Source organism: Bradysia coprophila, unplaced genomic scaffold (genome assembly GCF_014529535.1).
Source record: "Bradysia coprophila strain Holo2 unplaced genomic scaffold, BU_Bcop_v1 contig_350, whole genome shotgun sequence".
In the NCBI taxonomy this organism is placed as follows: domain Eukaryota; kingdom Metazoa; phylum Arthropoda; class Insecta; order Diptera; family Sciaridae; genus Bradysia; species Bradysia coprophila.
The window spans coordinates 2,142,761-2,155,584 of NW_023503608.1; the positions used below are offsets into that span (position 1 = coordinate 2,142,761).

At 32.3% G+C, this 12,824-nt stretch overlaps 1 protein-coding gene across 6 annotated transcripts in view; it reads right to left on the reverse strand.

The window, feature by feature from the left end:
* Positions 1-12,824, reverse strand: part of LOC119079989 (potassium voltage-gated channel subfamily H member 6) — a 108,834-nt gene extending 96,010 nt beyond the window's left edge. For 2 of the 6 annotated variants that reach the window (XM_037188149.1, XM_037188146.1), the window contains exons 1-2: positions 11,571-12,824; positions 1,132-1,630 (exon numbers count right to left, since the gene is read on the reverse strand). In XM_037188149.1, the coding sequence (XP_037044044.1) occupies positions 1,132-1,207 (76 nt within the window). In that variant the 5' untranslated portion in view covers positions 1,208-1,630; positions 11,571-12,824. The remainder of the gene's footprint in view (positions 1-1,131; positions 1,631-11,570) is intronic. The other 4 variants (XM_037188150.1, XM_037188147.1, XM_037188148.1 and 1 more) reach the window with 3 other exon arrangements.

Consider the following 12,824-nt stretch of genomic DNA (forward strand, 5'->3'; position numbering starts at 1 on the left):
GATTTTTCTATTTTTCATCAATTTTCCCACCTTTTAAAGAATTTTTCGTTTCATTTTCCAAATTTTCTCAAAAAGATGTTACAACACACAGAGTACATAAGTGAAAGAAGGTAAGTAAAGCGAACATGGAATGGTAATCCTTAATTTTTATGGCAACGGATCAAAGAATGCACAATAGATATTGTCGGTCCGCTACTAAGTATAATCAGTAATGGGAAACAGATACATCTCCCTACTCAAACTAATATACATCAGTATTGTAATCAAATTTTAAGCAAATGATTTTACTGCATGATTAGAGTGAGAACGCATTTGAATAATGATCAGACCAGTGAGGATGTTAAATATTTTACGCTGTGCACTCTTCCTAAAATATATCTCAGAATTTCCACTCCATGAGTCATACATGTTTGGCTCGTGCTGCAAACTCCTTGAATGTACAAGTATTTGTACAAGTAGTTGTAATGTGCAGTTCAATTTTTTGAAAGTTTTTTTATTGCATGATTGCACCCGTTGCATCAATAGCAGAGCTATACATTAGAAGAAAGCGGGACAGTACAAACTCAAACAACAATTTCACATTTCGACTGTAAATGAAGTCAACGGAACGCTTGTATCATTCATCGTATATACATTGAACTCGTCGACGGCTCCGTTAAACAAATTTAACACTAAATTCTTGCAGTCTATATTGGGATGTAAAATAGAATACATTGCGAGAAAATAAACAAATCACATATTCAACGAATTCAATCCAATTGATGTTATTCAATCCACATAGGATATACAGACTTCTAATTTTTCCTCGACTGTACCTTTAATTTTGTTGTCCTAGGTACTTACATTTTTTATTAATAACAAAATCAATATAAACCGATTTCAAATTACGAAAATATTTCCCATATTTCCATAAAAAAAAAGAATTTTCATATTACCAGGACTCTTGCTTTTATTGCGGACGTAAATTTTTGTAAAATAAAAACGATTCCAATTTAATGTAATTTTCATACTCCTGTAAACAACAAAAGCAATAAAAACATAAAATTCCTGAAGTGACCTGATTGAACATATTACACATTATATACTAAAACGATAAAAGTTTAATAAATAAATAAATTATAGAGCACTTACTGTGGGTGTCGAATTTCCGAATGATTGTTTCAATGAGTGTTGTTTTCGGAGCGACATGTCCACGTCGAACCGGCATTTTGATGTTTGGTTTTTTTGTTGTTGTTGTATGTCGAAACTATCCGCTATAGACTTGTCTGTCGTTTTATTGATGTATGTCGTAATCCAATATATCCATTAAAAGGCAATAATTTATCACAACATTTTTTTGTTTTATTCTCTCGTCATTCAACTATACTTTTATGACGATTTGGAAAGTTATACGAAGCAAAAAACGATGTCATTGGTGTTTTGTTTAAATCTATACGGACATGTCGATTGGACATGCATTGATTTGATTATGAATTTTATAGTAAAATTTTCACGGGAACATAATTCTGCTGGTAATCGCACATGATTCAATCAATCATTTATTTAAAGCAAACATTATTACATTGAGTTCGATGTTTTTTTTTCCTGGTTATTTATAAGCTTCAATTTATACCATTTCAATTTTTTGTATCTAAAATTGTACAAAAAGTTATAAAGAAAAATAAAACATAAAACCGGAACGGGTTCGAAGAGTCCATAGCTGCTTCTCGTATATATAACCGACCTACATATCAAATTCTACAAAATGACGAAGAACGTTTCGCATCAAGATTTATATATGAAAAACAAACCCATAAAATTTCTATTACGGAAACATAAGAAAGATTGAGTGGTTGGTGGATGAATGTGGAAAGCAACCTATTCATAAATTGGAAAACAATCGGAGTCGTCAAATTGATTTCATAATTTTATGGAAGTTTTGATTTGGTTTTTTGATTAAAGCGAAGAATATAATTTGTTGTGTGTCAACATTTTCACCAAAAAGCTAAATTGTCGATGGAAATGGTTTTACAATTTCATGAAATTTTTTTAATTTCTGTTTATATTATACCCATAGTTCTAGTGGTGAACCTGTTACAGACGGCAAGTATATGACCAGTATACTTATCGGCTATCGGGTCTATTACTTCCATCGATGAAAGTATTTTTAATCTGTTGATTTCAAATCTTGTACTTCAATTTTTTTAACATCCATTTTACTATATGAAGGTCCATATTACCCAGAGCTTGTCATTATTTGTGTCGTCATTATCGATAACAGATGAATAGCCGTATGTGACCAGCATCATTTCAATTCAGTCTCAATGAATGCCTTTATTATAAAACAATTTCAAACGAAATAAATTTGAAATTTGAAATTTAAGTCCATAACTTGTAGAAAACGAGTTTTGTCTCATTCCGTTTCTGTATGTCGGGAATTAAAGGCCATCAAATAACTCAAGTAGAATACTTATACTTCTTGCAACAGTTAGCGAAACATTTTTCTGCGTATCTGCTTCCACATAATAATTGTTACGTCGCACTTTACCAAAACCATATATACTCAATCATTTGACGGAACTACACCAAGTGAACAACATAATCATATCACACAAAACCTTGGCAAAGAACAGTCCTTTTACGCCACAACAGTTGCGATGTAAAACTCGTAACGATTGTAAATAACGAAATTCATGTGGGAAATATGAAAGCACACCTTGCTATTTGTTTTTGGTGTAACATCAACGTAGCTGAATGGCTTTTAATTCCATCACCACAGTTGTATTTACTTGGCGTAAATTTTTAATCTTTTCATAAATATTTCATACGAATTTAACAAAAAAAAAGCGTAGCAACTTTATACTTCTTCTGACTGTGTTCCATCCAATATTTTGTCGTTCAATTTTTAATGCTAAACAAGACTGTATCAGGTTACGTTTGTCTATGTCATTTTTATCGAACGATAAACCTTTAATTTTTTTTATGATGTTGTGCCTGTTGAAGAAATCTAGAAGTTGTACGTACCTACGATATTTTTGTTGTTAAATATTTAAATTCCGAACCAACAAGTCACGAACGAATTTATTGGATGGGCTTTTACTTGATTTCTATTCGAATCGGTTTTTATTAAAACAAATAAATTGCATTGTTACTACAGCGATATATATGTACGACGGCGGGAATACAATACCCAACTCATGAATACAATAAATTTCATCTGAGTCGATGATTTATGTATCTCTTTCTATATCAATGTTAGTATTATGTGTACGATAATCAGCCACATATAACAAATAAAGTTCTTAAATCGCGTACAATTAACTCGAAAAGCCATTCATCATAGCCTTAAACAAGACGGCAGTCAGCCTCTGAATATTATTAATTATCAACAAAAGCTCTATTCATTTTTACATTGTTAATTTGTTTTGATTTCATTTTCAATGCAAAGACCGTCGAAAAAAAAAAATAATAAAACCCTCCACCCATCCAATATCTACTACTTTTCCACTAATTTTTATGTATATTCATCATCTCTGAGGGTTGTTTGCTTTTTTATTGATATTCTATCTATGTTGTGCGTAGCGTTCTGTGTTAAATAAAATGACGTATTAAGTTAGTAACAGACGGGCTTTTGTTTTTTTCGATTTTCTAAAAATAAAATAGCATGGCAAATAAGTCGAGCTTTTTTAGCTGTGTATAAAGGCGACAAATGTACAAAGTTTCTATAGCACGAGACACGTTTTTGCTAACTCATAAATTATGGGAGGTTACAAATTAATTATTATTAGATAATAATGAAACTAGTTGAGGGTATGTTGTAAATGGTTGAAGAGAATGACAATCAGATTTCGTAGGCATTTTTATTTATCTGCATACATACACTCATCACACAGCCATCATAGGTAATATTCCGGTTTTGGTTTTATTTTATTTTAGATATTTAATTGTGCCTCAAACATGAACGCGTGGCTCTGATTATTCCCTTGACTGAAAGTCAGGGTCTTACACCAGAAAATACCGAAATATGTGGGTGACAAAAAAGTTCACTATGATTGAAAATGTATGAAATGGTATGAAAAACGTTAAATGTGGGTGACAAAAAATCGTTGAAGGCACGATAACTTGAGTAATTCTCAAGCTATTTGGATGAATCTTTTTTTTAAATATGTGGAATTAAAATCTCGAGGCTAAGTTCGAAGATGGGCAATGTGGGACGAAGGATCTGGAAGCTATCCAGGAAAAACAGGATTTTACACTGTTGATTATAGCCTCTATCGAAAAAGATTACTTTGATGAAATTTGATTTGGTTGCGTAGTGTGTGTAAATCGTATAAGTATGTTTTCGATAATGTGCATGAAACAAGTAAAAAGAAAAATTTCGTCAGTACATGCCCAGCCTCTAACCGGTAAACATCTCTTGTTAGTGAACTGCTAACAAATCTGATGTTGACTATCAAATTTGATAGTTGACTAACAACTTGATAGTTGAGTAACAATTTGATAGTTGACTATCAAATTTGATAGTTGACTATCAAATTTGATAGTTGACTAACAACTTGATAGTTGACTATCAAATTTGATAGTTGACTAACAACTTGATAGTTGACTATCAAATTTGATAGTTGACTAACAACTTGATAGTTGACTATCAAATTTGATAGTTGACTAACAACTTGATAGTTGACTAACAACTTGATAGTTGACTATCAAATTTGATAGTTGACTAACAACTTGATAGTTGACTATCAAATTTGATAGTTGACTAACAACTTGATAGTTGACTATCAAATTTGATAGTTGACTAACAACTTGATAGTTGACTATCAAATTTGATAGTTGACTATCAAAATTGATAGTTGACTATCAAATTTGATAGTTGACTATCAAAATTGATAGTTGATTGTTGACTATCAAATTTGATAGTTGACTAACAACTTGATAGTTGAGTAACAATTTGATAGTTGACTATCAAATTTGATAGTTGACTAACAACTTGATAGTTGACTATCAAATTTGATAGTTGACTAACAACTTGATAGTTGACTATCAAATTTGATAGTTGACTAACAACTTGATAGTTGACTATCAAATTTGATAGTTGACTAACAACTTGATAGTTGACTAACAACTTGATAGTTGACTATCAAATTTTGATAGTTGACTATCAAATTTTGATAGTTGACTATCAAATTTGATAGTTGACTATCAAATTTGATAGTTGACTATCAAAATTGATAGTTGACTATCAAAATTGATAGTTGACTATCAAATTTGATAGTTGACTATCAAAATTGATAGTTGACTATCAAAATTGATAGTTGACTATCAAAATTGATAGTTGACTATCAAAATTGATAGTTGACTATCAAATTTGATAGTTGACTAACAAATTTAATGCGTCTACTATACCAAAGAAAGATGTTTTTTACTCAATGTCTTACGGCAGAAAAATGCCTGCTATCAAATGAGCACACTATGATTGAAAAGTGTAGGAAATTTTTATGTTAAATGTAACCATCTTTCTTTGTAGGCAATGTAACTTAAGTCATTCTCAACTAATTTCTAAAAATTATTTTTTTTAAATTCATTATTCCAACAATCAAACAAAATATTTTACAACTCATTCAATTTTACCGATAAAAAATAATAAATTACCGATAGAAATGTGGTACATGTCGCTGGCACCTCTTCAGTAAATCAGTAAAAAAAGGCTTTCCTTCACACTTTGTCGATTTTGGAAATATAAAGCAATGGCGGTTCGTTCCTAGGGACTCCATCCTTCAACGAAATGTAATGAGAAGGCGTTCTGTTCGCTCCTAGGGAATTCATCCTTCTACGAAATGTAATGCAAAGGCGTTCTGTTCGTTCCTAGGGACTCCATCCTTCAACGAAATGTAATGAGAAGGCGTTTTGTTCGTTCCTAGGGAATTCATCCTTCTACGAAATGTAACTTAGAGACGTTTCGTCAATTCTTCACTTTTGTCGCTTTCTGAATCGACGAAAAAAATCGACAAAAGTGAAGAAACGACAAAAAAAAATAAATTAATTTATCGGTCGTTTATTACCATCCAAATTTTATTCACGATTGAAGGTTTTGTAAATTTAGTAAGTACCGGGGGACTTCCTTTTTTGTACAAAACTGTAAGAGAAGAACATCTATCGCGTTTTTTATTTTTTACCAAAGTGAAAGAGTCCTCTCATCGTTCCACATTCGTAAAACTTCGCATCTACTCTGATTAAATTTGACAAAATGGCAATCAAACAGAATAATAGATAGCTCATACGAGTGGGAAGTTTGCGGCCAGAGCGGAGCGAGGGCCGTAATTCACACGAGTCTCATTTTTTTTACGATTTGTGGTTGATTGAAAATCTTGCTGCAAATTTATAAGAAAAATGAGAACTCAAAGATCATTCGGTCTTACGTTCGAAGGTTTATTTGAAGAACTTTTTCTGTCAAATTTTGTTGTCATGTATAGAGTAATCGATACATTAAATGTAGGTATTTGTATCAGTGATGTTTCGGAAGTTCAACAATGAAATTGATCAAAAATATATTGAAAAAATGGTCAGTCAAGGGACCTGACCCGCCCAAAAGGTGGGACCTAGTATTTGTAACTTAATGAGAGCTTGGCGGGATTTTTTTTGATAAATCGTGACAAAATGATTTGTTGAACTTTTTTTTCCTTCTTCAATATTCTGGACCTTTGACCTCTGCACGGCTAACCATCAACTGTACGTCAAAACCAATGAAGTAAAAGATCTGGTACAGAATTAAAAAATACAATTTATTAGAAATCGGCCTGGCTCGTACACGAATCATAGTCCTACATGACGTCAATAAATTTTATTGACTGACGTCTCCTTTTAACACTAGACGGAAACACATATCGCTGAGCATATTCAAACTATCATTAAGAGATCGTTGAAATTCCATTAGAAGCAATCTCTGAAAAAATCCAAACAGTTCCGAAAGTTGACACCTCTAGATTAGACTTTCTCTTACTTTTCCCCCTACATCTCGGTCCGGGAAATTTGCAATATTTATGTGTGATTCGATAAAATTTGTCGCCTGTCACTCTCTTGTACTTAGGTATTTGATTCTGTCCACGCATAAAAAAACCAGGCAGTAGTGGTCCTGAAATATCAAAGTAGGTTTTCGTTTTAAGAAGTGGGTTTACGTATTCACCAATAACAGTACATTTTGGTAATAAGATTGACGAACAACACCCATTGAGTTGTACTCTGACTCTTTGATTGAAATAATTTCGCAAAAAGATGAAATCGTCAAATTAGGGACCAAAATAGGACTTGACTTTAACACATTGAAATTAATTGCGGCCTGCCAACTTTCGACACCCTGGACTTTACGTAAATAGTCGAGGAATGCCTCCAAATAAATTTCTAAAAATCCAAAACTGAATTCTTGATTTTTAGAAATTTATTTGGAGGCATTCCACGACTATTTAAGTAAAGTCCAGGGTGCCGAAAGTAGGCAAGCCGCAATTATTTTGAATGTGTTAAAGGATGAACAAAATAAATTCCAAGTGAGAGGTGAAAGCAAGTTGTGTGTAAATCTGCCTTCCTTAGTCAACTTGTATGAGTTCAAACTTGCCAATTTCTGCCGGTTTGTAAAGTTTTTATGCGTTGTAGGGCAGATTTTTGCTGGCACACGGTGTTAAAACAACGTATCTTTCAACTACATAAAAGGCGAACTCGCACACGATTTTTTGATACCAAAATTTTGTAAAAGGAGTAACTAGGTCCGATGACAGGGCGAAAAAGCACTTGCAGCATTGAATTTGCCAGTGCTAGTTCACTTTTTACGTTGTTGAAAAGTGCGTTCTTTTGGCACATCATGCCAAATTCCCCGATACAAAGCACCTAGCAGGGTAATAGAGGTTTTTACACGTCAAATAGAGTAGTTTTTTGATACCAATAATACCATTAGCAGCCTTAATGGTAATTTTGCAATGACATTATCAAAAAAAAAGGTATGGAAATATTCGCATACTTCGATTAAAGTACTACTTTATTTTTTTCTATTACCCTGCTAGGTGCTTTGCCCGATACCTCGCAAGCTAACTTATAAATTATAGGTCCCTCGTCAGCAACTACTGCTAGTGGGTACATTTCTACGTCATGAACGTTGGTAAATTAAGAAAAGCTTGACATTTCCGCCATGGAAATGTTGAGCCTTAAAATTATTTTTCAAACCTAATTACACGAGAATTACGTTTCACACAAAGAACAAAACCAAAAATCAATTACAATCTAACAACTAACAACCGAACCATCAATCGAAACCCCTGAACCGAACCATTTTATCAAATAACTGGAACCGCACATAATTTTTCAATTTCAGAATAAATGCATTTCAGACTGAGACGAAACGAATATATTCGACAACATCACAATTTCTCATTAACAAATGCAAGTAATGTTCATGTATTACAACGGTTAAAAATTGTCTTCAAATTTAACACAACATTTTATAAAGAAATCCAGACTATGTCTGTCCCATGAATGTTGTACATTTAATTCTTATACTGTGTCCGGCGACATACCGTATTTGAATAGAACGTTCTATTGTAATGGAATTTTTGATTGGATGGAAATTCGATCCAATGAACAATATCGTGTCACAGTGCTAGTTGAGATATACTTTTCTTTCAATAACTTTTCGTTATGTTTTACTTTATCAAGACGTACACTACTCTTAATGTTACCATACAATAAAAAGAAATTGCAGTAAAAGTAAAAGATTGGGTGGGGTAGAAATGTAGAAAATGATGCTAGTACTTTGTGTAAATATTTGATATGAACAGTATGTGATTGAGATACGTAAAAAAATCCTGCATGATACCAAAGCAATAAGAATCTAATTTTCCAGACGATAATTTCCTAAATCCAGTGTTTACGTTAAATCTTCGTAGGAATGTTGATTAAATTCAATAAATAATACGTGAATTCTGCACAGTAACATTGGATGAAAAATTAATTAGATTCTGCACTAAAAAATAACGTTGCTACAACAGGTATGCACAAGGCTCACAGTAACAAAACGAGGCAAAATTTATCTACGCCAATAAAACTAAAACTTTATCCCATCAAATATTTAAATTTAATCCGAGGCCTTCAGTGATGGAAGTGAACCGATTGATATACAATTGAATTGTTTAAGAGCATAAACACGAATGGAAAGGAAAATTGAAAATTAATTAAAGATTTGAGAGAAAAATAACAACCTTGAACGCATTATTGCAAGAACCTTTAGCAGACGGCTATTTCATCTGCTAACGACAGCAAGTACACAAGTAAGCGTTGAACAGAGAGTACCGACTTATATAATAGCAAAATTTTATTAGTATTTAAGAAGTACAAGTTTTTGTTGAAAATACTTTAATCAGAAGGAGTAAGAAATTCAACAAATCATGTTGGTGATATTTTTGTCGTGTGTGAATCACATCTCGGTCTGAACTTTTTTTTTCAGGAAATTGACAAAATTTTGAAGCCGTTTTGCAGACGGTTATCACGAGGGTTATCATCTGTTATTGATAACGACTGTAGGAATAAACAACAAGCTCTGACTAATGCGATCTTGTATACCAAAAAAACATGTACAAAACAAATGAAGTAAAAGATTTGAAATTAATTTCTTGGATTTTTTTTAGATCGAATGAAGTACAGTCTTTGACATTTCAAATGTCTCACTGTCAAATTTTTCTGGGAATTTCATTGTGTCATTGCGAATTCACAATGGCATTCTTTGAAAAAAAATGACAGTGAGACATTTAAAATGTTAAAGCCTGTAATAAATCCTATAGTAAAACTTCTGTTATGCTTGCCGTTTTTGACAATGTTCTTACACAAGAAAGACTATAGTACATTTTCTACCTTGGTGTATATTTCGAGAATAACTTCGTATGTACAATTGTATATAACGAGCGCCAGCGAGTGTATATACAATTGTACATAAGAAGTGATTCGAGAAATATACACCAAGGTAGAACAATGTTTTATCTCCTGCAAGCTGATATTTCATACATTAGCGAAATAACCACAAAAATTTGGATTTAAAATTAATTAATTAAGCATGTTGTTTTAAAACGCATTCACAACAAAAGAAACATCATACAGAGAATCCTTTATTTACTTACTCACACACATATACTATCCACCTCAACATTTCGTTCAAATCACATCATTCCGACTACTCTGATTATTTGATCGATGTAGAAGTGATAAACGAACCACTACTGACACCAATTGCATCGCGTTATGTGATTTGTTGGCGTAGTGGTCAGCATGTTTGGTTGATATGCTGCTGGTCCCGTGTTCGTTTCCGCCGTTCGGCGATTTTTTTTTTTTTTTCAAATATGTAGATGGAAAGTAAATTTATCCTAGGTGGGTTATGTGTGAATTATCCAATCGTATAGGCTCTGGTTATGTATGCGTTTGTGTTTATATGCAGAAACGCGTAATGTATGAAATATCAGCTTGCAGGAGATAAACTAACTAACCAAGCATTTGTTTTGCGTTATATTCGTCTCGTTTATACCGTACCAAGTTTGCTTTATAATTTACGGCATGACTATTTGATGTCGAAGCTAAATAATCTCGATTTAATAGTAGTACAGGTGGCGTGTCGGTTATTCGATGGGGAAACAGAATGTAAAATGGAGTCGTTTGCAAAGTAAATTATAAATCAAATAATAAGAAAATTATTTGTTTTGCAGTTTTCAGCTAATAGTCGCCACAATGATATAGTCGTATGGTGTGTACGACAGAAAATGGGTCATTTCAACGGTTTGAGTTCTAATGACCCCTTCGGAGACATGAAAATATGACCGTATGTCTAAATGTTGTTGAGGAAAATTTGATTTTTGTAGATTTTCGTTGGTTTTTCAGGAAATACACCTCAAAAAAATCGTCATCTTTGTTACAGATTTCCGAGCTAACAACATGCTAACAAATTTTCAAGTTTATATCTTCAATTGTTGAAATTATCACCTTGTGTCAGTCAATCTTTCAGAGACGGATAATCATCTGCTATCGACAGCAACGAATAATTGTATTTTACTTGGTAAACTGAATGTTTAAACCAATAAAGTAAAAGATTTGGTATCAAACACTGCTTCGATCAACAGAAGTAAAAGGCTTATTAGCAATACACTTGCTGTTTCTGATAGGTTAACTCTTATGAACCGAAATTAACTGTGGCATTTTCATTCAAATGAATTCCGCGCAAAATAATACAAAAGTATGCCCCTTTTTTCGATACGTATACAGTAAAAGTGAAACGTTACTGAACGTTCTCCCCCCAAAAAAGGTTTCTAATTAAAAGACCTAAATGTGAACGAAATATGCATTCATCAGCCTCTACTATTAATCATTTACTCAGCGTAAATAGGTTGACACACAATACCTAAAATTATATTCACAAAAAAAGCTATTAAAAATCGAATAAATACGTTTCGTTCTTCGTCATTTCGTGAATCCATAATTATCCTGGGCCCGATATATAACTTGCTATTTTGCTGGGTTTCTTTTTTATGATTTTCAAAACATGTGTTCGACCATATCCCATTTACCTTATGATTTACTATCGACTATCAACCGACTTGTAGTGGCATATTAGAATACAAAAAAAAATCGTTTCACTAAAAATAGCACAACACTTATAAAAACCACTGAATTTATAAACTTTCCTCTGCATTGATATATTATATATGCAGGAAACAAAAATCGTTTTCACTCACCGTACGACATACAAATAAAAAAAAATCAACTTGTGGTGATGTTTTACAAGTAATGTCTTCCGTGTGTTCAGTTTTTGTTGTCACACAAAATATTAAATTGCATAACATCATCAAAGGTTCAATACATTTTAATTCACTAAAGGTTTTCCCTACGATTTTCTTTCTACTACTGACTTTTTATATATATAATAGGCATTGGGCAGCAGGCACACAGCAAAAGCACAATTTATGATGAAACTTTTTTTATTTAATTTTCTTAATTATACGGTTAAGCTCTACGAATATAGTGAAATGATTGCAATTATTTGTATATAAAGTAACGACGTGAATTGAATATATATAATAGTTTTTTTTGTTATATATAAATAAAAGCCGACGATCCCTAAACACTCGTATGTATGTACGTATATATTTGAGTGTGTTGTGTATATAACAATGACTGATGTTGCTATAACAACTCGCTATACGATTCGATGTTTTTTAGTTCAAGATTAAAATTCATTATCCTTTTCTTGTTCAAACACATACACTGCAGCATTTACTCCACCAAGCTTGAACGTATTATATTTATGCACAAAGCTATATTGCTTAGAAAAAAAAATATTTCTCTTTGCACGCAATTTTGTTAAAACATGACAAAAATCATTTTCCAATAATTTTTTTTGTATTATTTTTTCACATCACACGGGAAATTCCATAACGTGTCCTGTTTACGGATTTCTTTTTTTTTTTGCGAAACAAAAATTATTTGTTTTGCTTTTTGTTCATAATTCAATTTTATGTTGACACCTATCGCTAAACCATCCAATCAAGTTCATCAATTGAAACAGGAAAAATCGAAAAATGAAACACTCAAAACAGTAAAATATATGAAAAACTATATAGTCCGGCGAATTTCTATTTTCCCATAGAAATATACTTCAAAAAACAACAACAACAACATCGACATCAACAAAAAAAAAACTGTTCACATTTCACGCCGTTTTGTTTTCGTGTATTTTCACTATAGCTTCTAGCCGCGAACTAAAGACTAAAGTGAAGTTCGTAACTATATTGTCTATTGTAAAGAACTCTCGAATAGGGGAA